At 25.4% G+C, this 26,988-nt stretch overlaps 3 protein-coding genes across 5 annotated transcripts in view; all 3 read left to right on the top strand.

The window, feature by feature from the left end:
- LOC113555043 (modular serine protease-like) overlaps positions 1 to 24,607 on the top strand; it is a 65,558-nt gene extending 40,951 nt beyond the window's left edge. Inside the window, exons 1-17 of one of the 2 annotated variants that reach the window (XM_026959339.1) lie at positions 13,325 to 13,712; positions 16,033 to 16,093; positions 17,402 to 17,518; positions 17,575 to 17,766; positions 18,763 to 18,968; positions 19,490 to 19,657; positions 19,733 to 19,866; positions 19,940 to 20,107; positions 20,432 to 20,588; positions 21,021 to 21,220; positions 21,669 to 21,882; positions 21,975 to 22,190; positions 22,699 to 22,869; positions 22,934 to 23,070; positions 23,145 to 23,318; positions 23,612 to 23,771; positions 24,215 to 24,396. In XM_026959339.1, the coding sequence (XP_026815140.1) occupies positions 13,667 to 13,712; positions 16,033 to 16,093; positions 17,402 to 17,518; positions 17,575 to 17,766; positions 18,763 to 18,968; positions 19,490 to 19,657; positions 19,733 to 19,866; positions 19,940 to 20,107; positions 20,432 to 20,588; positions 21,021 to 21,220; positions 21,669 to 21,882; positions 21,975 to 22,190; positions 22,699 to 22,869; positions 22,934 to 23,070; positions 23,145 to 23,318; positions 23,612 to 23,771; positions 24,215 to 24,396 (2,703 nt within the window). In that variant the 5' untranslated portion in view covers positions 13,325 to 13,666. Of the gene's footprint in view, positions 1 to 13,324; positions 13,713 to 16,032; positions 16,094 to 17,401; positions 17,519 to 17,574; positions 17,767 to 18,762; positions 18,969 to 19,489; positions 19,658 to 19,732; positions 19,867 to 19,939; positions 20,108 to 20,431; positions 20,589 to 21,020; positions 21,221 to 21,668; positions 21,883 to 21,974; positions 22,191 to 22,698; positions 22,870 to 22,933; positions 23,071 to 23,144; positions 23,319 to 23,611; positions 23,772 to 24,214 lie in introns of those variants that run through there. The other variant, XM_026959337.1, reaches the window with a different exon arrangement.
- On the top strand, positions 317 to 11,312 carry LOC113555045 (modular serine protease-like). 2 transcript variants are annotated; one of them, XM_026959343.1, is made up of 14 exons: positions 317 to 733; positions 2,940 to 3,000; positions 3,753 to 3,875; positions 3,967 to 4,122; positions 4,461 to 4,577; positions 4,634 to 4,822; positions 5,271 to 5,476; positions 5,579 to 5,794; positions 6,358 to 6,525; positions 6,603 to 6,736; positions 6,824 to 6,991; positions 7,329 to 7,485; positions 7,767 to 7,981; positions 10,905 to 11,312. In XM_026959343.1, exons 1-14 carry the CDS (start codon positions 688 to 690, stop codon positions 10,905 to 10,907), a joined length of 1,959 nt encoding a protein of 652 aa, XP_026815144.1. In that variant the 5' UTR covers positions 317 to 687; the 3' UTR covers positions 10,908 to 11,312. The 2 variants fall into 2 exon arrangements, with proteins under 2 accessions (XP_026815144.1, XP_026815143.1); XM_026959342.1 differs by lacking the exon at positions 10,905 to 11,312 and having other exon boundaries at positions 7,767 to 8,247.
- A 2,043-nt stretch (positions 24,608 to 26,650) lies between the features above and the next one.
- LOC113555044 overlaps positions 26,651 to 26,988 on the top strand; it is a 30,184-nt gene continuing 29,846 nt past the window's right edge. Inside the window, 1 exon segment of the mRNA XM_026959340.2 lies at positions 26,651 to 26,796. Coding sequence (XP_026815141.2) covers positions 26,751 to 26,796 — 46 coding nt within the window. The 5' untranslated portion in view covers positions 26,651 to 26,750.

Raw genomic sequence — 26,988 nt, 5'->3', positions numbered from 1 at the left:
TAATAAATGTAATATATTTATATATATATATATACATATGTATAATTATACAATACAAAACTCCTCTGAATTTACTTGTGTACCTACATACAAATAAATTGTTCACAATATTTATGTATAAATGTATACGCATACCAACATAATCAGAATAACCAGTTTACATGCATTAATATAATATTATACCCATTAGCTACGTCATAATACCATTAGTTGTTGGACGTAGCAATAGTGCTGTATAATCAATTTTAAAACAAGTTTGATTACTCATTTAATTTTCGTTACCTACCTAACCTAATCTACGCAGTCTGATCTTTAGTCGATCAAATGAACGTAGCTGTGCACTCAAGTGGTCATAATAATATAATATCAAAACCGACTAATAACCTGAATTCTGCAATACCAATTTAGAAGATCTAACATTATGTATTGTTTAGTTGTAATATTGTGATATTATAATCGTTCATATTATATTGCAGTACATACCTATTAGTTTGAGATCGTTTTAGAAACGATGTACTTTTCTGATTAAGTTAAAAATTAATTCATTCCTCACAGATATTCATCAGTGTTAATTATACATTACATGAAGATAATACTTATATGTTTGTAAAATATTCTTTTGTGACGTTTATTCGATTTATTTAATATATTAAACATTTTCGTTTCAATATTAATTCGTCATTTGCCATGAAGGTGAAGTTTTCCTGGTTAATATATACATGTTTAATTTTTGGTAAGTAATATTCTTTACAATATAATAATAAATAATTGAACTACATGTTAATATAATATAATTAAATAATTATAATTTAGGTAATACATTTATCTATTTACATTAAAATGTTTTTAAGTATTAATATAAAAAAACAATTTTTTCGAAAATAATAATATATCATATAATACTAATTACGCAAAATTGAATTGCGATGAAATTGTCTTGAATTTTAAAGACTTATAAAAATAATATTCTGATACTGTATATAGTATTATCTACAACAAGTATTATTTATTCTCGTATTATTTAATTAATGATATTATATTAATAAATTAAGATAAAACGTAGGTACTCATAATTAAATTTTGTAATTTACAAAAACATGACAAAAATATGCGCGTAAGTACAAATTTGTAACCTGCCTTTATGTAAATATGATTTTGGGTTCAAACAAATATAATAGGTACTATATAATATATTATGTTGATCAGACACGTATTTGAAACCTCACCTTGGGAGGGGCGGTTATTTATTTTTAGGAATAGTCCAAATCCTCTATAATACATTTATACTGGTGTACTCTTATATTAATAGGACGTTGCACCCGCATGTGTTGTCTCCGTCTTACACACATACTACATAGATAAAACGCTTTTACGTAGTTTGAGTAGAACTCGCTCAATATTAGTTCTAGAGTAAATATATCTGTTATAAAATTAAAATATGAAGGGCAAAACGATGAGTTTTTTTTTTTAAATTAAAATTTTGAAAAGTTAAAGGTTATTAAAAAATTTAAAAATTTTCGCCAATTTTAAACGATTATAATGGACATTATATTGAGAATAATGGAAAAAACTTAGCGTCTCGGACTTCAAAATACTGTCATTTTTTAGTATTTTATAATATGTGTTTAGAACCAAAATTGAGCGAGTTCTATTCAGACTGCGTAAATGCGTTTTGTCTATGTAGTACGTGTGTAAGACGGAGACAATTGTCACTTAAATTGAAAACAACACATGCGGGTACGACGTCTTTTCTTAAAAAAAAATATATATATTTTTAACTATTTCAATCATTATCAAGATTTAACTGATACTATCTTAAATCGTAAATTCGTAATTATCATACGAATTTATAATAAAAAATTACAGATCATAAAATATTTATAATTTTGTATTATAAGTTATAAGATATATACTAAAATGGACTATAGTATACGAGCTTTGTGGGGGGATCGCCCCCACCACCTCTCTCAAATACGTGTTTGAGCCCGAAGTTGATTTAATAATATAGTATATAATTATGTTCTTTATTAAATTACAAATACATAATTGGTACTCGCAAAATATAAGTCGTATTATGTAAACAATCGGACTCCATGATAATTTTATAATTGTTCAATAATTGGTTTTCATTTTTTTTTTTTTTGCTGAATTATTAGCAACGATAAAAGTCGCATAATTAATTATTTAAAATTATTATTTTAGTTTCACTACTAAACGAAATGTTTATGTTATATTTTTAAATAGAATAAGATGAGATAGAAATTTTGATCGGTATCTATTTTTAGCAAACTGTACATGCATTTTTAAATCATTTGTATTGCCCGAATGAAAATATTAAGCAATTATTACTTATTTTTTTATTTTATTTTTAAATTAGTTTACTAATCTATTGCATTACATTTTTTATGTTTCAAAAATATAATATATCTGTGAAAATTTTCAAAATATAAGTGCTTATAATATACGTTCCTATTGTATTGGTACACATAATTTTTTTTTTAGAATAACGGAGGCCTATCGTAGATCCTCATACGACATTTTTCCATTGGGACTGATTGTCCTAGATTTTAATCAATTACAGCATATTATTATTTTTAATTTAATGAGTAGGTAATATACACATAGTTTATGATACATTCATAGATATAATAGTACTAACTAAAAAATATATGAAATGAGTAAAAAAGTATTTTTAAATTAAAATATAAGGTGAAGAAAGAAGTCAACCAATGAAAACTCTTTCTACTTCGATAATATTATAGTAAATAGTTTATTTTTTTATTTTTTATTCATCACAATTAATATTATATTTATTTAAAACAAAAACGTATATTACTCCTATATCGATGGTTTATAGTTTATATGCCATATAAATATAAAACAGAAAATTCTGATTTATAATGACACATTTAAAATTGTATACAAATTAATTGTTTCAGGAGTAGGCGTTTTTTGTGACAGACAACTCGGAAAACGACAAACTGTAACATTTTGCACGGTGTTGGTAACTATTATATTTTATTATAATTATTTTATAATAATTGTCTAAACAAGGGTATCTTGGGGGAAGACGCACACTCTAAAATCCTTAAAGAAAATTATATCAAGAATACACAAACTACCTATATTGATTAAATATATAATAGATACACACTGTAAATATCATAATAACTCATTCATACATGACATACAAACTTGATATGTTTCTCATGACTTTCTCATATACTCTGTGCAGGAGTCACCAACTAGCGGACCACGAACACTTTTTTTGTGGAATATTATCCGTGGAGTTAAGAATAAAAAATGTAAACTTTTGCATCGATTCATACTTAATGGTTTTTTTTTCGCAGTTATTAGTTTTTCGTGAATTATGTCATTAATGCTTTTATAATAATATATATTTTAGCATAAATTGAAAAAAAAAATATAATAATTCATATATTCTTATTATATTACAAGAATTATTATACTCCTTACCTCTGATAAATAATAATGACATTAATAAACAATATTTTTTAAAATCATATTTTAATGTTAGTTACAAATATCGTGATTATGTCAGATTAGGCGTCAGTTGAAATTTTGTTCCTATATCGCCTTATTGATTATTTTAGAGATCCAATAAATTAAAAAAAATAATTAATGTGAAAAGATGATTTCATAAGCTAACTATAGCAAATATAATGTAAATAATTATCATTTTAAATTATTTTTGTTGCTTATTTGAATTTTGAATTAATAATAAATTACAGAAATCCCGAGGACGTATTTAATTGTTCAAATGGACTGTGTATCGAGTCAACGGCTGTTTGTGACGGTCGTGCGGATTGTTCAGATGGTTCAGACGAGACCAACAAATTGTGTTCTAAGCAAACGTAAGGAATAAATATTATTATAGCTTATATAGCTAAAAGATAATAGTTATAAAATAAAATTTAATATTACGTGTTTGTTTGTATAACACAGATGCCCAAAATATGCATATCGATGTAAATATGGAGCTTGTGTGGATAAAAGTGCGAAATGCGATGGTAAAAAAGATTGTGCCGATGGATCTGACGAAAACTTACCCGAATGTAGGTCTATAAATACTTCAAATCCTAATGGTCCATCTAAATGCCTGTAAGTGGTTTTTCAACATGCTTAATTTAATTTATATTTAAAAAGACGTTTAGTTAATCATATTAAATATGTGTATCACCGAATATTAATTTGTATATAATTAATATACATATTTATAACATAGTAACTTATTGTATTTTGTATAATAATTTATGATAGGTATTAGGTATAATGTATATGATTCTAATGATATTATGCTCTTATTTTCTCGTATAATACCTAATTAATGAATAATTACATGCATGATATGTAATATTTTATATTTTATATAAATAATTGATTTTATTCGAGTTAAAATATAACTCATATTTATATTTAAGTTTTTCTTGTTTTTAAAGTGAAGACCAGTATAAATGTAAATCTGGCCAGTGCATTGATGAAACATCAACTTGTGATGGAACTCGAGATTGTAAAGATGGATCTGATGAAACTATAGCATTGTGTGAAAAAGTTCGGTAAGTTAGTTTTAATAAAATAACTACCATATAATTCTAAATATTTTAAATTAAAGGTGTCAAAAGTATACATTTCGGTGTAATTATGGGGCTTGTGTTAGTAAAGAAAGTAAATGTGATGGCATAAGACAGTGTGCTGATGGATCTGATGAAGAAAAATGTCCGGGTCCTAATACAACTCCTGTAATAACAACACTAAAACCAACAACACCTGTAAATGAACAAACGGCAGGCACTAATACAAAGTATTTATTATTTTATTTTAGCTATACGAAAACATACACATTGTTATTAGACTTTAAAAACTATTTATTGCTGAATTTATTAGGTAATTTTGTTCTTAATTAACTTAATAGTTGTCATTAAATTATTTTGTTTGTTATAATTATTGTGTTATATAAGCGAATTAAAAAAAAAATTATCTGTTAAGTAAGTTGGCATTTGCGTTTTCTTCTAATGATGAAATAACGAAGCTATGTCGGATATAAATTCGGTTTATACTACTTTAATTAATAAAATATGATGTATAATCTATAGTTTTCAATAATTTTATTGTTACCATTGGTTTCACTATTCATAGTTAAAATCAAGAAATCTTGTAGAATGGATCTTATAAGAACCAACTAAACTAGATTTTAGTTTGATATAGAGAATATATTTATTTGATATGGTGCTAATTGTAAATATTTAAAGGAATTTTTGCGTTTTACCGATTGTCGAAGGAGTTATATATTCTTACGAAGGTTCAAATGAAATTTTATCTCACGGGTCGAAGATTGACCATTTTCGAACTGTAATTGAAAACTGTGAAGTTGGATATCATATGACTTACCCCAAAAGTTATAGGCTTTGTCAGGGAAATGGAAAATGGACATCCACTGTTGAAAATCTATGTCTCAGTAAGTTATGTATTGTAATTTTTACTTAACTATTTAAATATTATTTTTCCAAGGTTTGATTATGTTTGCTTATGTTTGCTTATAATGTATATATGTTTATAGAAAAGTGTCCGCCTCTAATATCAGATAGTTTAAATATTAAATGTACTCTAAATGGTAACTTTGCCGATTGTTCAAATCCATCAGTAAATGGTACAAAAGCAATACCATCATGTAAGCCAACACATATACTACCAAATGGACAAGAAGAGACTCCAATTGAATTACGTTGTCAGTCTAACGGGATGTGGAATAATCAACTATACAGATGCATTCCTTGTAATTAAATTCTTTTATTTTATAAACATTTATCTTTAATTTACATACTTAGACGATTTGGCTAAAGTCGGTTCCCGCTATCTTCTTATTGATTTATGTATAACAATTATGAACGAACAGTTACAATGATAACAACGGCATTTTATTATAAGTCACTCAATTTATAGTTACATATCTTACTATATTAATTTTATTATTTTATTGTATGTATTATAAAAGTTTATATTTAACACGAACGAATAATTGTCTGGTCAGGTACAATCGTTTGATATAAATTTTTAAGAGGATGTGAGCGCAATATTTGTTTTTATATTATATCACTTTACATTAGTCTTTAAAATAAATATATATATATATATATTTTTAATTTAAAACAACATTAAAACAACTCAATATGTCATACATTTAATAATATTATTCTAAATCATTTTTGTATTGTGCGATTTTATAATATTGCGTTGGCATCCTCTTTAGCTTTCAACATTACGTTTTATTATTTACTATATAGGTGATAATACTTAAAAACTATTGTAATCTATATTTGTGTTGAATTATGATTTTAGATTGTGGTAGAGTATATACAAATAGCACGACATTGATCAATAATGGTTTCAAAGCTAAAGTTGGAACAGCTCCTTGGAATGCAGGAATTTATCAATTAAATAAAGAGAATTCCAAGTATGACATGATATGCGGAGGATCGTTAATTACTTCAAACTTAGTTGTTTCTGGTAAAAAATGAGCAATATGTTTAAGACCTAAGAAAGGATGATAAATAAATTATTATTAAAATAAATAACATTTTTAGCCGCTCATTGTTTTTGGCGAAAAAATATGCTGTCCAACCGTATATCAATTAACGATGGTCTATATAAAATTGCTGTTGGAAAATATGATAGAGATTACACAGTAATTGACAATGAATTCACTCAAATAATGGATGTTAGTTATTAATTTGAATGTAGTATTTTAAAAACTAATAATAATAGGAATGATATAATATATATTGGAAATTAAACTATTTTATAGGTGGAAACAGTTTATCTGAACGAAGGTTATTATGGAGCTAGTGGATTTCATGCTGATGATATAGCTGTTATCGTGTTGAAAAACAAAGTTTCTATTAGTGTTGGTGTTGCACCAGCTTGTGTTGATTGGGCTTCTAAATTTAGTGTACCAAATGGAGCTCAAGGAAAGGTTTGTTTGTTAATTAAGTATAAATCAAAATTATTATTTAAATTACAGTTACTATATTACCATTTACTACTATCCATTTGTATGATAGGTTAATACTTAATATTAGGTAAGTGACTGTATGTATTTCTATGCATTATACAAAAGAAAAAAAAATTGTAAAATCAAATTTCAATATAGTTCTTATTTTATATTTTTTCGATTATCAAAATGATAAAACTTTAATTAGTCAGATTATAAATAACTAATTACATTTATTAGTCATTACCAACATTTACATGTTTATATTAAAGAAGTGTAATCTTACATAATCTTAAATAACTATTTTATACTTTCACAGATTGTTGGTTGGGGAAAAACAGAAAAAGGCATACAAAGTCCCATTTTATTAGAAGCCACTTTACCGTACATCGACCATGATTCTTGTCGAAAGATGTATACAAATGGATTTCAAACGTTTGTGACTATTGATAAGTTCTGTGCTGGGTCTGCATTAGGTAATATAGTGTTTAGTTATTAATATTTGAAAACATATTTTCATTTTTTTCTCAATAAACAAAATTTAACTATATTATAAATTGTTAGAATATTACCATTGATTATAAGTTTTACTAATTATTTTTAATGAATTATTTTACTTATTAAAATTAAGAATGTATTATCTATAGTGAGCATATACTTATCATATCTGACTGTGTGTGAATTTAGGACTGTAAATCTGAATTATTAATAAACTATTAAAAACAATGATTTTTAGAAAAAATATTTTTAATTTTAGGACAAGGGGTTCATCAAGGTGACAGTGGTTCAGGCTTAACGTATTTACATTTTGATTTTTATTATTTAACTGGAGTAGTGAGTGTCAAGGATCCAAATACAAATAATTCAATAGCAGTTTTTACAGATGTTAAGCGCCACATTCAATGGATTCGTGATCTGTATAACCAATATACTTCTTATGCAAGTGATAATATATCCAAGCCTAATAGTATGGTAATTAAATTAAAATAATGTATTCTACGTGTAATTGTAATCAATATTTATATGAATATTTTTTTACTTTTAAAAAATAATAATTATTAACAGTTCATTTTTAACATTTGTTAATTTAAATTAAATTCGTCATTACTATAGGTGATACATAAGCATTATATACATATAATATTATGTTTGAATAATTTTTTGCATTAACAAATTTTTCGTTTATAATTAATTATGTTTATTATCATTGTACTTGGTTATTAAAATAACTACAATTTTTTTTATTTGCCTTCATTTAATACCCAAATGGTTATTCCCAAGGTTTTTGATGTATCCGCGTATCCGACTAAGTCAATTATTCGGGTTTCGGGTTTTGGGTACTGGGTGTATTCGGGTATTCAAATACCGGAATAAAAAATTTGAACAAACGTTTGGGTGTTATTAACTGTTATTACTTTGGTTAATATTGGTTAATACCGGTGTTCAGTAGTCTATAAAACCCACAGCTTTTTTGGATGGCTGCCTCCCCCCCCTCGAAAAATTCTTAGATCCTAAATAAATTGTGAACTAATTAAAACTATATATAAAAAAAAATTGATAGTATAGACTAGTAGATATTATTTTGTTACTGCATAATTAAAAATTAAATAACATGAAACACTAAAAATAAATCATAAAAATCTGTACGATTTCGAGGTATGAAAATTGTATGTGGTTCCATAATTTTATTTAAAAAGAAAAATGTGATAAATTATATTGTAAGTTACACCATTTATATATAACAAAAAAAAAGGGAAACTATTTAATATTTTTACACGGATAATGTACAAATACATGTTAAGTTATTTTATAGCTTGAGATTGATCTTTGAAATTTATTAGGTACAGTTATTTTTTAACTGGGTGGTTAAATTACAATACATAGATAATAGATATATATATTTTCGCGGAGTTTTTTATAACTTTAATACTGTTTAGAAGACCCACAATAAAATAAACTTACCTATGATATGCGGATCATTAGATCTAGGGCCAAAAAAGTAAATGAAATATATTTATATATATATATATATTAATAATTCATAATATATAGCCTCATTATTTATTATTCGCCCACGTCTCTTTTCGCCCAAATATTTTAAAACTGTTTTTCCTTTTCGCCCAAGAATATTAAAGCACTTTTTTACCATATTGGTTTTATATTGTTATAAATATTTTGGATTACTAAAGAAAAATGTATAAAAATAATCTTTCAGCTCTTCACACAATTCTTATTGCTAATATTTGACAATTTAATACACAATTTCTCATAAGTATTTTATAGTGAAAACTTTAAAATTATAATGATTTTTGATATTTCATGTCCGTAGATATCAAAAGCGCAAAATATAAGCAATGCAGGTTATCGTACATTTTCTTTCTTAATAAGAACTAACCGGCATCTCAGGACATTACCATGAAGTGTACGAACGCTAGTTGCTAGACGTCATTGGTTTTAGCCTTTTAGGGTAAATTAATCATAATGAGAGTTACGACCATATAAATAAATAATATTTTTAAAATTAATCTACATACCTATTTTCAAAATGTTATTGAGTATTTATTAAGTTCATAATATAAGTAAAATTTTTAAGTTTCCACGAATAATATTTTTAAATTATAAAAAAATAAATTATATCGTTATTTGTCGGTTAAATACGTAATTTTGTACATTTTTGAACTAAAAAATTCTCTAATTATGATTTTTTAGGTTATTTAGTTACAGTATGAACTACTTATGAGGAACATTATATTAAATTTGGAAACCTTAGTTAAAAAGTTGAAGATTTTTCACATTTTTTACTAGGAAATAATTTAAGGTTTTAAATTGATTCTATAAAAAATTTGTGTTTTAAATGGATATATAAAAAAAGTTGTACCTCTTTATAGGTGTAAAAATAACGCACATAAGATTTCGTACAAAATCGATAAGAATTTGTTCCAGTGACAACTTTTTTACGTTAAATACAAGGAAAATATTTAAAAAAATTAAAATATCAAATATTCATAAGTTGTTCAAAAAAAAAAAAAACATTTTGTGAAAATGATAATTTTCAACTAAATATTAAAATTGGTTTAAGGATAAACAGTTTATAATAAGGATGAATATCTATTTTCGTAACGAATTGAATTTAAAATATTAATGTGAATAAATGCATTAATAAAAGAAGAAATGGGGGTGAATATGTTCGATGAATTTAACGTATATAAAATAATAATAAAAATAATAATTATTATCCTTTGATTTAGGATATTTAAAAATGATTGCCATGTTTAATCTACCAAATATAGACCGTAAGGAATTCCTATTGTGTTTTGCCCTCTGATGTAATTTTCTGAGGATTGCTCTTCGGTATTTCATCGCATGAATACTCAATTATTTTGAAAAAAATATGTACAACCATAGGCGCCATTTGGTGAGACTTAAAGGAGCTTAGCAACTCCAAATTGTTTATTTAAATTGAAATTGTTTACGCAAGTCGTCGTTCAAATCCGTATCGTTTTTGCACCCCCTGAGCAAAACGATCGACTCGCGAAATTGTACTTAAGTATAGACGGTGTTAAACGTTTCTATCTCTCTTCGGATGTGATATCGGCCTAGTCCGCCGACCTTTGCGCGTGCTGCCTCGAAGTAGGTCTGTTCTATTTTTCCATCCATCAATATAGCCCGTTGAGCATCACTACATGTAGGATTTTTAATAAAATATATGATGATAATAGAATACTCAATAATATTTTTAATAAAACTAATAATATTCATTATTAACTTTACTAGGTATAATTGTGTAAACATTGATTATAAATACTTAAGTAGTACCATACAGTTAATATCAGTACATTTATAAACTTATTGCTTAAGAATAAAATTATTTTTGGTTTTATTTGTGTTATTTTAGTAAGGTAAAACCAGGCGAGGCCTGGTGTCGGAGCACACTTTTCAACCTCCCCACTTCAACCGGCTCTATCTTCCACAGCATTGTTGTTCATATTATTATTATTATTTGTTATTTAAGCATAAACTTTGTTATTTACCATTATTGTTCAGTCAACCTCATAACGCGAGTTTTTCATACAAACATTTATTATTTATAAAGGAGCATAACGAGCAACAATAGAAGTATTGAATTCTCGGTTATTTATCTAATATACATAATACAGTAAATGTTGTTTGAAGAAATAATTATCCAAAGTTTAAGCGACGATTCATTATTCGTCGGTACTTATGTTTTCCATAATAAATATTGGATCACTTGAAGAAATTATGATAAGAGTTAATTTTTTGTTTAAGAGTATAAATTATAGTATTTAATTTTGTATTGGTGTTTCTAAATATTAATAGATTGATCAATTTTATGGCTTATTTTTTAGGACTTATAAAATATGGATATAAATACTCTTCAGTCAGATATGCTAGTGGAGAAAAACTGTTCAATAATTTATATTGAACGGGATTTATCGAATGAATTATCAATTGAATTTATCTTGGATAAATTTTCAATTTTGAGTCGATAGTTTTAATTATAATAAATAATGTATAAGTACCTAAATATTGTTCATTGTTTTAGTAAAAATATTTTTCATTTTAGTAATAGATGTATTATAATTTATAATATATGAAATATAATAAATTGGGCGACAATAATAATATTTTATTGGTATTTGAATTGGGGTTGTGAAGGACAGAGTTGTAATGATTGAGAAAAAAAAAAGGTAATAAGTTAGTCGGGGACTATTATATTATATCTTTAAATCATTACTTGTTAAGTAATAGTTTGGTAATATTACCTCTCTAATCCTTGTAGCGACTTGCTTGTTGAAATCGTTGTTCGCGTTCAAGATGGAATATGAGGTGATCGATTTATTTTAAAATAATTAAGTACACCTTTTTTCTTTGAACCACTATAGTAATTTTATTTAATTTTTAATACACTTTTTAATAGACGAATTTTAATTGATTACAGACGTTTATAACTGAATTATTATTATGTATTATTGCATGAACGATCTGCGTAGTCTCTTACACTCGCCTTTGACCGTCCGTACAAAAAGACAATAAAAAACGCGTCTGCCCATTGAACATGAAACTGGAATCCTTATATAATATAATATTGTCTGTGTGTGTGTATGTGTGTGTGTGTACATGTTTTTGTAATATCATATCATTAATGGCTAACAATTATTATAATTATTTTATTGAATATTTTAAATTTAAAAAAGATATGATGCTTATGCGTACATCATTACAGACTTCCCCACGGGTATGCTTCATTTAAATGTGTAAAGGGTCTCTAAGTAAAAAAATGAAATTGAACCTATGACCTATATGTATAAGGTATAATATTATACTAAACTTGTATGATACTATTTAATATGTAATATAAATTTATTATATACTGCGTTCGTGGTACTAAGTATTAGAGATTACACGGTTATTGATAATGAATTTACTCAAATAATGGAAGTAAGTCATTGATTTAAAAGTAAAATTGTATTATGGTTGTAAAATACTAAATATTTATTAAAACAATTTATATGAAAAGAACGTTATTTTGGTTTTAAGGGATTTCATGGTGCAGATATAGCTGTTATCGTGTTAAATGACAAAGTTTCTATTAGTGTTGGTGTTGCATCAGTTTATGTTGATTGGAGTTCTAAATATAATGTAAAAAATGGAGATCAAGGAAAGGTTTGTATGTTTAATAAAAATTTTGACAACATCGCACCCAATTTCACGCGCAAACGTACGCCTTTGAATAGTTAAAATCATGTTATTTGTTATTCTGATTTCTGGCACTACGCACATCCTATACCTAAAAAGGTAAAACGCGTGCAATCGTACTCCACCGGAACGTTTAATTGAATTTATAAATTATTGAATAATATGTAAGTAATAATTATATACTTACATAGTTACATACACGAAAATATTTATAATATTTACTAAAACGTCTAAAACTGCATATTATTATAATATCGTAAAAATTAAGTTAACGTTTTTAATTGTATTATAATAGTTTATAAGATAATGTAATACATTAAATGTATATAATCAAATTTTTATTAAACAAACGTGTATGAGATACCAAACTAATAAAAAAAATTGGTTAAGATAATAAATATAAGTTATATGACAATAATATACATACATGTATACGCATACCCATTAAATTAGAATAACTAGTTTTACAGTAAATAATATATACCTACGTTGAAATTAGTTGCTGAATTTAGCAGTATGGCATTACACTGAATTATAAAACAATTTTGCTTATTTATTTAATTTTCATTACTTATCTATTTAGTCTGTTATTTGGTCTCATCGTGTATAGGTAATACATAATAATTATCAACACCAACTGATAACCTGAATTCTGCAATACAAATTTAGAGGACTTAACAGTACCTATGTGTTGTGTAGTTGTAATTGTGATATTATAATCGTTCATATTATATTGCAGTACATACAGATCGTTTTAAAAATAAAATACTTTACTGATAAAGTTCAATATTAATTAATTACATGCAAATATTTTTTAGTGGTTAATAAACATAACAGTGAGAAAATACATATATATTTGTAAAATATTGTTTAGTGATGCTTAGATGATTTAACTAATATGTTATAAAGTTTTGATTCAATCTTAATTCATCATTGATCATGAAAGTGACGTATTCCTGGCTAATATATTCATACCTGATTTTTGGTACGTATTTGTAATATACTTGTTTACACTATAAAAAAAATATAACTTTGATTAGATAGTTTAATTATATAATATATAATAATATAATAATAAATTAAGTTTAAACGTACTTATAATTTAATTAATTTAATTAAGTACACTAAATTATAAAAACAAACACTCATTTATAATAATTAAGCATTATAAAGATCTGATATCATGAATAAATGTTAAGTAAATTAAATTTAAAATCAATTTATTCGATCTCAATAATTTATTTACCTATACATTGCGAGAATTTGTTTTATTTATAAATTAATAATTAAGATTAAGACCTTTTTACTAAACTAATTTAGTAAAATTTGTCATGGAAATTTGTTAGAGTCCAGTTACAAACAGGCATGTTTATTGGTCGAAATAAATTCTCGCAAAGTAAATAAATTATTGAGATAAAATACTTTTATTTTAAATTTAATTTATTTAGCAATTATTCATGATATCAGATCTTTATAAATAATGTTTAAGTCTTATAAATGAATTTTTTTTTTTAAATTTGGTGTGAATAATTAATAATCAATTATGAATGATATCACATCTTTCTAATGCTGAAGATGATCAGTTTTTTTTACTTAAAAATTTTTTATACTGTGTTTGATGAAGTGTTTTTGTTGGAATATAAATAGTTTTTTTATAACATTTTTATGTACCGGCATGTAAATATGTAATATGATTTGCAGGTTTTTATTTTTTAATTAATTAATTTAATTATTATATTATTATTACTGATTTATTAGGTATGTTTGTTTATTTAATGTTATATTCAATTTTTTTTTATATAAAAAATACTTTTCTTATACTTCAAAATTCTATCTACATAAGTTATTGATTTATAAAGTGGCATATTAAATTTACTATAATATTATTGGTCCATTTTCTATGCTCCCATAAAATGAAATAGTTTTTTTGATTTTTTTTAGTTATGGAGATAAAATTATTTTTCGAATTTACAACCATACATAATATTATCATATCTATGTTTTTTTCAAACAGTTCTTTTTTTTTGTATTTTCTCTTTATACGCTTTACAAACCATTTTGCAAATTTAAGTTTATAATTAATATTAATCTTTCGACAATTCACGAGGCCCACTACAACAACGGAATTCAACAATTACACGTGGTTATTACGATAACAATGTTATATAATATATTAACAATATCACGGCGCGGCACCGAATACACACATGGACATACACACTGAATGTCGCAAGAAACACGAATACGATAATAAGCAAAGGCGAAGGCAACTTGGCAACGATGGGAACCGCTGTCCTGTGTACGACCGCGACCTCGGACTAAGATAGTGACCGCGACGAAAATGTAAACATCATAGTAATATGGTTACAGGCGCGTAAAACGTTACAATTAAAACGGACGGGTACAATATCATTTTGCATCAAAAATACTTCACTTTTTTTCCAATATTCTCGGCATTATCGCACCAAGGTTAGGTTACACCTTAGGACAAAGATATGATCTTCACATCATTCCCAATCTACTGATACCACAAACGTACCAATCCGACCAATCATTAGATCTATAGCCCTGGCTAAAGAAAATGGGCAAATTTACACACATTCAATGGGCAAACTCTGGCTCGTGTAATTTACTACGGTAGTGTCAGCTCTGCTTTTTTATTTTACCGTCACGCTGGATTTGTACTTACCTAAAAATCAAAATAGTTACTCGTAAAAAAAAGTCGTATATGGAGTTGGTTTTTTTTTTTATTTTAGGTTTTAATTTTTAGCAAACTGTTATGAAAAATTTCTTTTGATAAAAAAAAAAAATCAACAATTTGTCCCGAGTATCCAAGTATTTATATTTTTATTGAATCTTTACAAATAATTAATTCAACAACAGAATCTTTGACATAAAACAAAAATACAATTTTCGTTTTAAATAAATTTTTACACATTTAAATTGTAAAGAAATAAAATTATCTATTTTTAATAGTTCAACTTAAAATACGTGTTATAAACATGTCGATAAAAGAACTTTTAATTTTTTTGTATTGTCCAAGTGTGAAAATTAAACATTAATTTTTATATTTTACTTTTAAATTGTTTTATCAATTTTTCTTATATATTATAATTATAATACATTTTGTATGGTAAAAAAAAAATGTTATTTAATTAAAATATGAGACGAAGAGAGAAGAAAACCAATGATAACTCTTTTTGTTTTAACTTAATATTATAATATAGAAACTTATTAATATAAAACAAAAAATTCTAGTATATAATATGACATTACTTAACAATATTAAAATTTTTTTTTTTCAGGAATAGACGTTTTTTGTGAAAGAATACTTGAAAAACGACAAACTGTTTCATCATGCAAAATGTTGGTATATTTTAATAGTCATTATTATAATGTTATAATAAGAGCTCAAAAACCTCAACAAGCCCTAGCCTCTAGTACCCTATATCAAATAATACACAAACTATACAGTAGAACAGTAGACACATATTGTAAATCATTATACATTTTTGATATTCATATATTATATACAATCTTATACATGTACCTTTTTATGTATATATACAATAAGTAGGGCTCGGAAGTTGATGACCTTAAAAACATTAAAAAGTGACCTAAAAAATAATATGCAAATATGACAAAAAATGACGTAAAAATTACAAATATTTGTTTTAAATTAATAAAAATATATTTTTTTAAAAGTTGTACTTTGTTTTATCATAAAATTCTATAAACATTTATCAAAGCTTACAAATTACTCAAAATATGACATAAAAATGACAAAAAACGTCCTTTAAAATTAAATAAAAAAATTACAAATGAAGTAGACGTTGACGCGCACCAACCGACGTTTTAATTTTCGGCATTCCAAAAATATTACGAAAAAACAATAACATTTAAGCACAATATTGTTGATTTTAACACGATAACGACACGACGATTGTAATTGGCGAGATCGGATGCTAATCGAATATTAGGAAAAAATTATAGAATGTATAGGTATAATAATATTCACTATAATACAACAACGACGACTGTAATGGGTAACATAAAATCGGATAGGTACTAATGTTAGTCCGTGGTAATTTCAAAGTTTTAAGAAAGTTATCGTCATTATGGTGATCAAGAAACGAATATAGTTTCCTTGCAGCGTCAAAGAGTGGAACAGCACGGCGTCATGAAGCCGCGTCTGGACACTGCAGGGAAACCGTACCTTAATTTAACTATTGTGAAATCAATAAAAATGACTAAAAATGTGGGAAAATGACTTTAAAGAATAATAAACACCAAATAATGCAAAATAAAAATTAGTTGTTCAGATTCACATTCTAATGAAACACATTGGTGGCCAGGAAAGCTTAATATAGGTATATACGTGTAATATATTATATGTCTATATATATATATATATATATATATAATACGTGTGTGACGGCACTGCGAGAACAGCATTTTCTCGTTCGACCACCCGCGTACACATATATCATAATGGACTATGTGGCATGCCGTGAGTTGAGTGCTCTGTTCGCCGTTGTTGCGTCATTACAATCATCAACCATGATTACATGTATCATATTTAATATATTGTAATGTACAATATTATATTCTATGCTAAATGTCGATTATAAGACATAACACAAAATTTACATTTGAATTTCTTTTATTTTAAAGCGCAGACCACTATACATGTATATCTGGTCAATGTATTAATAAATCATCAATTTGTGATGGAACTCAAGACTGTAATGATGGGTCTGATGAAACTTTATCATTATGTGAAACACTTCGGTGAGTTGATTTTAATAAACTAACCATTATATTTAACTAATTTTTTTAAATTTAAGATGTGAAAATAATAAATTTCGGTGTAAGTATGGGGCTTGTGTCAATATGGACAGTAAATGTGATGGTGTACAACAGTGTGCTGATGGATCTGATGAAAAAAATTGTTTTGGTCCTATTTCAATCTCTGCAGATACATCATCACTAAAACTTGTTAATAATACATCAGAACTAAAGACGGAGTCCAATAAAAAGTATTTATTATTTTTTTTTTGTCAAACAAATAACATTCGCTTTATTTGTAGATTATTTAGCGATTATTCAAATAAAAGTTAACTTATGCAATTTTTCTAAAATGTAATTAATTAGTTTATAATTATCACGATAAATTTAATTCTGTAATTAAATTGTGTAATTTGTTATACCTGAGAAAATATAATATGAAATCTAGAGCTCTTTAAAAACCATTAAGTGTTGTGGAGATAAGCGGTACTATGGTTCACCACAGTACCATAGGCACCAATATTCATAATTTTAAGTATATAACGGATTTGGTTGGCATTTAATTTTTTTCTTTTTATTCCTCTTTAACGAAGCTATATCAGCTAATTTGATTTATTATTTTTACTCCTTAGAATCAATTAAATGATACTAATTTTACTTTTTTCTATTCCTTGTTTGTTTTTTGACTACTATTTTTTTTTGCTTTTAAATATAATTTTGTAACATTTTTTTTTTAAATATATGTTCCACATAAAAATATTTGCTAGGTTAATATTTATTTATTTTTATTAAAAAATCTTTTTAAATGTTCTATACTGTGTACATTTATTTAAAAATTTAATAGAATCATTAATTAATCGATCAAATATTACTTTGAATATTTTTGACAAATTCAAAATGTTGCACTTTGATTCTAAGAAAGAAGATTTACTGGAAATTGAAAATTTTAAACATTTAGTCGAAAATCCAGAATTAGAAGCTATAATTATATATATTTATATATAATATTATATGTTAATATAAAAGTGCAGTGTGTTTTAATTTAAAGATAACATCACGAACAATTTCAGTCCAGTGACCTTAGATTGAAATGGAGTTTTTGGGAGGAAGAAGAAAAACTAAAATACACATTTATTTATGAATTTTAAATTTTTTGACTTTTAAGTGTACCCATGCGGGATAGTCACGTAGATTAAGTTGGGTGATGTCAAAATGTAATTTTAATTCTTAACCTTTTATTATTTAAGGAATGTTTGCATTCTACCGAGCCTTGAAGGAGTTATATATTCTTACCAAGGTTCAGATGACATTTTAGCTCACGGAACACTGATTAATCACAATCGCACTATTATTGAGAACTGTGAAATTGGATATCATAAGGCTTACCCCAACAGTTTTAGGGTTTGTCAGAATAATGGAACATGGACATCAAAATCTGAGAAACTATGTTTCAGTACGTTATATATTGTAATATTTATACTGTAATTAATACGTATGGAAATATTATATATCAAATGTTAGTTATATTTGGTTATAATTTGTTTATGTTTATAGAAATGTGTCCATCTCTATTATCAGATATTTTAAATATTAATTGTTCTCTTTGGATAATATAATGTAAGTGCAATATTTATTTTTCTCTCAATTTCACTTGCAACATACATAAATCACATTCATATGAACAATTATTGAAGAATGCATTTTTGAGTGTTTGGTTTATTGGTATTACATTTTATTAATTTTTCACTTTGTATTCGAATTTATAATAAAAACATTTTTTCGTAAATTAAAATAAACATTAAATATCATGCTCTCAAAAATATCATTCTTTATAATAATTGTAATATGTGATGTTATAATAGTGCGTTAACATACTCTTAAGTCGTCAGTAGAACCATTTATTCTTTATTCTACTACACGTAGAATTACATATCAATAACTGTCATCTGTAATTATATTTAAATATTATTTAAGAATGCGGTAGATCGTATATCGGACACCAATTATTGATCGATAATGGTAAGAAAGCGCAGATTGGAACAGCACCTTGGAATGTAGCAGTATATCGATTTAATAAAGAGAATTCCAAATATGACTTGATATGTGGAGGATCACTTATTGCTCCAAATTTAATTGTTTCTGGTACCTATAAAAGTGTCATGTATTTTCGTTTTAAATATGAAACGATAATAGGTATTAATGAATTATCAATTTTAGCGGCTCATTGTTTTTGGCAAAATGGTATGTTATCTAATAGAATATCAATAAACAATGGTCTATATAGAATTGCTGTTGGGAAATATTATAGAAACTACACAGTTATTGACAATGATTTTACTCAAATATTGGATGTAATTTTTAAAATTATAATCTATGAAACAAAAAATGGGTAAAATATATTTTATAAATTAATTAATTTTATAGGTGGAAACAATTTATCTACAAGAAGACTATTATGGGTATCATCGGCACTATTCTCATGATATAGCAGTTATCGTGTTATCAAACAGAGTTAATATTAGTCTTGCTGTTGCAGCAGCTTGTGTTGATTGGGATGGTAGATATATTGTAACAAATGAAACTCAAGGAAAGGTTTGGTTTTTTTGGTTAAAATCAATATTACAATTATGATTTATTTACACATATGTACTATACCAACAATCTCTTTTGTCCATTTATATGATAGGCAACTACTGTAAGAGCCTTTTCTATTGTATTAAATAAAAAAAAATCTCTTCGATAAAATAATAAAACCATTAAATATTCTTCTCATTTCATATTTGTTTAATGTTCAGAATAATAAAACCTTAATCAGTCGGATTTTAATTAACTAATTACATAAATTACCAATATTTACTTAGTTACATTAATAGAGAGTAATCTTATTTATGATTAAACTAATTTATATTTTCACAGATTGTTGGTTGGGGAATTACAGAAAATGACACACCAAGTCCAGTTTTATTAGAAGCAACTTTACCGTACATTGATTATAATTCTTGTCGAAGCATGTATAAAAATGGATTTGAACAGTTTGTAACTTTTGATAAATTTTGTGCCGGATCTGCATCAGGTAATACAATATTTAATTATTAATATTTGAAATCAATGTTTCAATTTTTTTCAACAAATACAATTTAATTTATGTAATATTGTAATATTACTATCAATATTAATATAACTAACTTTTTTTTAATTAAAAATATAACTTATTACACTATTGCTTTTAGCATCGAATAAGCGTTTAATTATCATAACTAGCTCTGTGTGAGTTTAGGACTGTAGAACTGCATAAAATAAAATGATTAGAATTATTAGATTGATTTGCTCAAATGCAAAATACTTTATTGTTCAATATATTTAATATTATTGTTAAAACATAAAATTAACAACAAACTAAACAAACAAGTATATCATCTGTCATTTGACTATTTGTTATACCTACCACTCAAGAATGATCGTATGATTAATCGTTGTCGTTAAAATAAAATATCTTTAATTTTAGGACAAGGTGTTCGAGAAGGTGACAGTGGTGCAGGCTTGACGTTTTTACATTCTGATTTTTATTATTTAACCGGAATAGTTAGTCTAAAAGATCCAAATACAAAAAATTCAATTGCAGTATTTACAAATGTTAGGTTCTACATTAAATGGCTTCGTGAACTGTATAATAAATATAGTTCTTATGAAAGTGACAATATGCTGGTAATTATACAAAAATCATTTATTCTGTGTGTAATTTTTGAAATCAGTATTTGTATAAATAGATTTATTTTTGTGTAATAATTTATAACAGTCCTTTTTTAACAATCGTTTATTTCAATTAAACCTAATATGATATTATAGTACATAGATAATACTATCGTTTTACATTTTAACAACACTTTATACGTTTGAACAGTTTTTCTACGTAAAAAATGTTGCATTTTTTTTTGTACAAATAATAATTATTATAATTCTACTTGATAATTAAAAAAAAAGTTCAATAATATTGTGGATTATTTAATATTTTATGATGATCATCATTTATTTCTGAATAGGTATTATCATTATTATTTTGTATTGAATTGAATTTCTTGTGTTAAATATTAACATTTGCTTTAATGCAATCTGGTTAGGAAAAATTTATAATTTTTCATTGTCACTATTCCAGGATACCAAAAATGCATGTGTTTTACCAACTACCGATGGAGTAATATATTCTTATGAAGATTCAGATAAAATTTTAGCTCATGGGACATTAATTAAGCAGCATCGTGTTGTAATTGAGAACTGTGAAGTTGGATATCAAAAGGCTTATCCAAGTGGTCTTAGGATTTGTCAGGGAAATGGAGAATGGATATTGAATTCTAAGAATTTGTGTTTCAGTAAGTTATGTATTGTAATGTTTACTTAAATATTTAAATATTATTTATACGACGTCTGATTATATTTAATTATAATATGTTTGTGTTTATAGAAAAGTGTCCACCTCTATTATCAGATAGTTTAGATATTAAATGTACTCTAAATGGTAACCATGTTAATTGCTCGAGTCCGTCTATACCCAATACAATAGCAAACGCATTGTGTAAGCTAACACGCAGACTACCAAATGGACAAGGAGGTCCTCCAATTGAATTACGTTGTCAGTCTAACGGAACGTGGAATAATCAACTATATGAATGCACTACATGTAATTATATTTTTTACATTAAATAAACATAAATGTTTAATTAGCCTATATACTGGATTTTCGCTGTCTTGTTTTCGACGTATGCACAACAAACTTTAACGAATGGTTTCACTGATAACAATGGTAGAAAACCCTATTGTCTCTATGAGTAGTTTGTCTCGAGGAATGGTAAATGTATTGTGATTTATGTAAGAACATATGGTTTGACATCTAGTGTTCATTGGATTTTGCTGTATTCTGTATATCTTACTGATTTAATGAACTGTTACCATATCCAAATGATAATTTTGTTTTTATATATTATTTAAGTCAAAATAGATCAGCTATCAGATTCTCTCAACTATGAGTCTTACAGTCGATATATTAAGAATTTTTTCACAACACGAAATTACTTAGAAAAATTTGATTATATTTATCATACTGACTATTTTATAATATATAACAATAGAATAATCAATAATGTATAACAATTAACAATAATATTCGTCTAATGGCAATTTTTTTTTAGATTGCGGTAGACCGTATACCAGGGACCAATTATTGATCGATAATGGTAATACTACAGCACAAGTTGGAACAGCACCTTGGAACGTAGGAATATATCGATTTGATAAAGCTAATTCAGAGTATGACTTGATATGTGGAGGATCACTAATCGCTCCAAATTTAGTCGTTTCTGGTAAAAACTTAATAATATTTTTTATGCCTAATAAAAATTGATAATTATATAAATACATTTTTAGCGGCTCATTGTTTTTGGAATATAAGTATGCCGCGTTTATTTATAGTTGAAATGATGAAAGGTTCAATCAAAGTAGCTGTTGGAAAATTTACTAGAAATTATACGGTTATCGACAATGAATTTACTCAAATGATGGATGTAATTATTAATTTTAAAGTAGAATTTTATTATAGTATTTAAATATCAAATATTGATTAAAAGAAATATTTAAGGTGAAAGAAATTCATCTGAATAGAGGTTATAATGGAAATGATGAGGCTCGTGCTAATGATATATCTGTTATCGTGTTAAAAGACAAAGTTACTATTAGTGCTGGTGTTGCACCAGTTTGTATGGATTGGAATTGTGCCAAAGTATGGCAAGTACCATATGGAACACGAGGAAAGGTTTGTTTGTTAAATAATTTAAAAATGAAATTATGATTTAATTACAGTTAATTACTTTGTATTATATATTCAATTCTGTATATTTGTATAATAGGAAAATAGTGTAATTTTCTCTTCTATAGTATAAATGAATGTACTTGTAATAATAGAACATCTTTGATTTCTAAGATGATAAAACTTTTTTTGTTAGATTTTAATTACCCAAAAAAACTAATTATTCATCTCCAACATTTATACGATTTCTTAAAAGAAGAGTGATATTTAACATTATAAAATTGTTTTATACTTCACAGATTGTTGGTTGGGGAAAAACGGAAAATGACACACTAAGTCCCGTTTTATTAGAAACAACACTGTCGTCCATCGATCAAGAGTCTTGTCGAATGATGTACTATGGAGATAAATTTCAAATGTTTGTGACTGATGATAAGTTTTGTGCCGAGTCTAAAGGAGGTAATAAAATATATAATTATTAATAGCCATTTGTTTCAATAAACACAATTCAATTATATACATTGTTAATATGTCACCATTGTCCATTGAATATTACCAACTATTTTTAATAAATGATATAATTTATTAAACTTAGTATTATGTAACTTAGTATTTAGTATCTTTAGAGTAGTTACTTATCATACTCTCACTACAAATCTGAATTAATACTGAACCCCATTGAAAATAATGACTTTTTTTTGTTATTCTTTGTATCTAAAAACAATCATTCTTCACTCAAAAGCAAAAAAAATTGTTTAATTATTATATTTAATTTAATTATTACCATATACAATTAATATTAAACCGATAGTCATCTGTCATATATCTCTTTTTGTATCTACCGCTCTAAAATAGTCGTATGAATAATTTTTATACTTTGTATATATTATCTTTAATTTTAGGACAAGGCGTTCATCAAACCGACAGTGGTGCAGGCTTGACGTTTTCACATTCTGATTTTTATTATTTAGCTGGAGTATTGAGTGTTAAGGATACAAATCCAGACAATCCAATAGTAATTTTCACAGATGTTCTGTATCACATTGAATGGCTTCATGATATGTATAACAAATATATTTCTTAAGAAAGTGACAATATATCTAAATTAAATATGATGGTAATTAAATTAAAAATGATTTATTCTATACATAGTTTAAACCAATATCTATGTGAATAGATTCTTACATTTCTACAATAATTTATAACAGTTCATTTTTAACAATTGTTTGTTTGGTCTATACTTAATACCACATAACCATTAACCATATAGATAATATCTAAGTATGTATTTTACTAAAATTTATTAAGTTTAAATAGGATTTTGGAATAAACAATTTGGCATTTTTCAATCTGTAAAAATAATTATTTTTTATGTATTATAATTATTATTTTATCTGATTATTAAAATTATTGTTGTATGGAATTGCAATGGAATTATAATATGACCATGATCGTTTCTTACGTAAGCATTATATACTTAATTTGCACTAGTATGAATAATATTTTGCAACATATTTTTCATTTTACAACTATTAAATTCGTGTTTATTATTATTGTACTTGATAATTAATTTCATATTTTGATGCTGAAGCAACCTTTTCTTTACATTTAAATACGGACAATATTACGTACTGAATTTGAGTGTTTCCTATTTTTATATATTATGTATTAATTAATTTTATAGTATATTTTTTTTGTTCAGTTGTTTAGTTTTGTTAAAATAGCGATTAACATGTAAAAAGTATTATATTTACTCAGAATACGTATTAATAAATCTCATATGAGATTATTTAAAAAATACGTAACCAAATGAGTTGAATAATGAGCTTGTTATATCTATATTATGAAATAATATCTTTCTTTTTTCTAATAAATAATAAATAGTTTAATATTTATAGAGGATACTTAGAAACGTTCAATGCAAGCTATAACTAAATAATCTATCTAAAACTCCGTGTTATAGAAAGTTATTTTTCAAACATACTAAAAAAATTGTATAGAATAATATAGATTTATCTCCATAGTTGATGGAAAGTCTTTAAACTATATCCATCGTGATCAATATTTATATTATTTTTAATTGTCTTTTATTAAACCTAAATTTACAGAAGATGCAGTATCATATTGATTTAATATAATAATAGTTAAAATAATAATGTAAAACTAATATAAATCTACAAAAAGAATACTCCATGGCAGAAAATTCCAAGCAGGTTAATGACTAAAATAATAATTGGCAAAGTTATAGACATTTACATTAGAATAAAATTTAACATATTAAGTTTATCGTACATTGAAAAAAAGAAATACAAGTATTGAAAAGATTATTTAAAGCTATTATTCAAGTACAGAACTGGAAAAGCTATCTACTTCTATTTTAAATTTAGAACATTTATTTAAATTATCTTAAAAAAAATTAAGATAAAATAAATACTTTAATGAATTGTGATATATACTCGTATAATTTATTTAATAAAATGTATGACATATATTTTAATGGATATAGAGTAAATCTTTTTAATAATATTAGTAAGGATATATTATGATAATTTATTATCCCAACACTGATGTGTAACTAAATAGTCTATCTGTTAAGCCGTATTACATATCAGATTATTCAAAAATATTAAAATAAAATATACCGATTTATACTTTCTCTTTTACTGTGAGTCAGTATAACATAAGAAAAGTATCTGAGTACGCAATATTGTTGTTATTAAAGCTTAGGTCAGATTAGATTGAGAAGAAAAACGGAGAAATTATGAAATACCTAATAACAAACAACAATCTGCTGAAGAAAAATAGTTAATAGATAATTTTAAATCATAAGGGTCCAACATTTATTTAAAATATAAATACTAAAAATGTATACTCAATAAACTATATTCACCATTAAAATACTTCTGATTTTCAAAATTTCGGGGGGGGGGGGTTCAGATCCCTTGACCCTCCCCCCAGTTACGGCCTCGGATCGACGATATACGTAGCAGTAGGGCTAGACATTGAATTATAAACACAATTTTGCTTGTTATTTAATTTTCATTATCTATTTACATAGTCTGTTATTTGGTTTAACATTTGAACGTAACTCTGCATATGGGTAATACCTAATAATTATCAACACTGACTGATAACCTGAATTTCGCAATACAAATTTAGAAGACTTAACATGACCTATGTGTTGTGTAGTTGTAATTGTGATATTATAATCATTCATATTATATTGCAATACATACAGATCGTTATAAAAACGATGTATTTTACTGATTAAGTTCAATATTAAATAATTCCTTACAAACAATTTTTAGTGGTTAATATACATAACAGTGAGATAATATATTATATAAATACATGTTTGTAAAATATTGTTTAGTGATGTTTATATGATTTATCTAATATGTTATAAAGTTTCGATTCAATATTAATTCATCATTGATCATGAAAGTGACGTATTCCTGGCTAATATATTCATACATGATTTTTGGTACGTATTTTGTAATATTTTTGTTAACAATATAATAATATATAATTTTGAATAGATAGTTTAATTGTTTAATATATGAAAATATAATAATAAATAAAGTTAAAACGTATTTATAATAAAAATGTTGTTTTACTTTTACTTGGGTTCAATTTTGGTAATCAAAAATAACACGACGAAAGTATGCGATTGTAT

Source organism: Rhopalosiphum maidis, chromosome 2 (genome assembly GCF_003676215.2).
Source record: "Rhopalosiphum maidis isolate BTI-1 chromosome 2, ASM367621v3, whole genome shotgun sequence".
NCBI classification, from domain to species: domain Eukaryota; kingdom Metazoa; phylum Arthropoda; class Insecta; order Hemiptera; family Aphididae; genus Rhopalosiphum; species Rhopalosiphum maidis.
Note: the sequence above shows the minus strand (reverse complement) of the source record. Positions and strands in the feature narration are given on the sequence as shown.

Bases quoted from the DNA above. Each gene is read 5' to 3' on its own strand.
- LOC113555045 (XM_026959342.1), top strand. From the start codon at position 688: ATGAAGGTGAAGTTTTCCTGGTTAATATATACATGTTTAATTTTTG. The intron at 3,001-3,752 runs GTTGGTAACTAT...AATAAATTACAG, and splicing joins ACTGTAACATTTTGCACGGT to AAATCCCGAGGACGTATTTA. The intron at 7,486-7,766 runs GTAATATAGTGT...TTTTAATTTTAG, and splicing joins CTGTGCTGGGTCTGCATTAG to GACAAGGGGTTCATCAAGGT.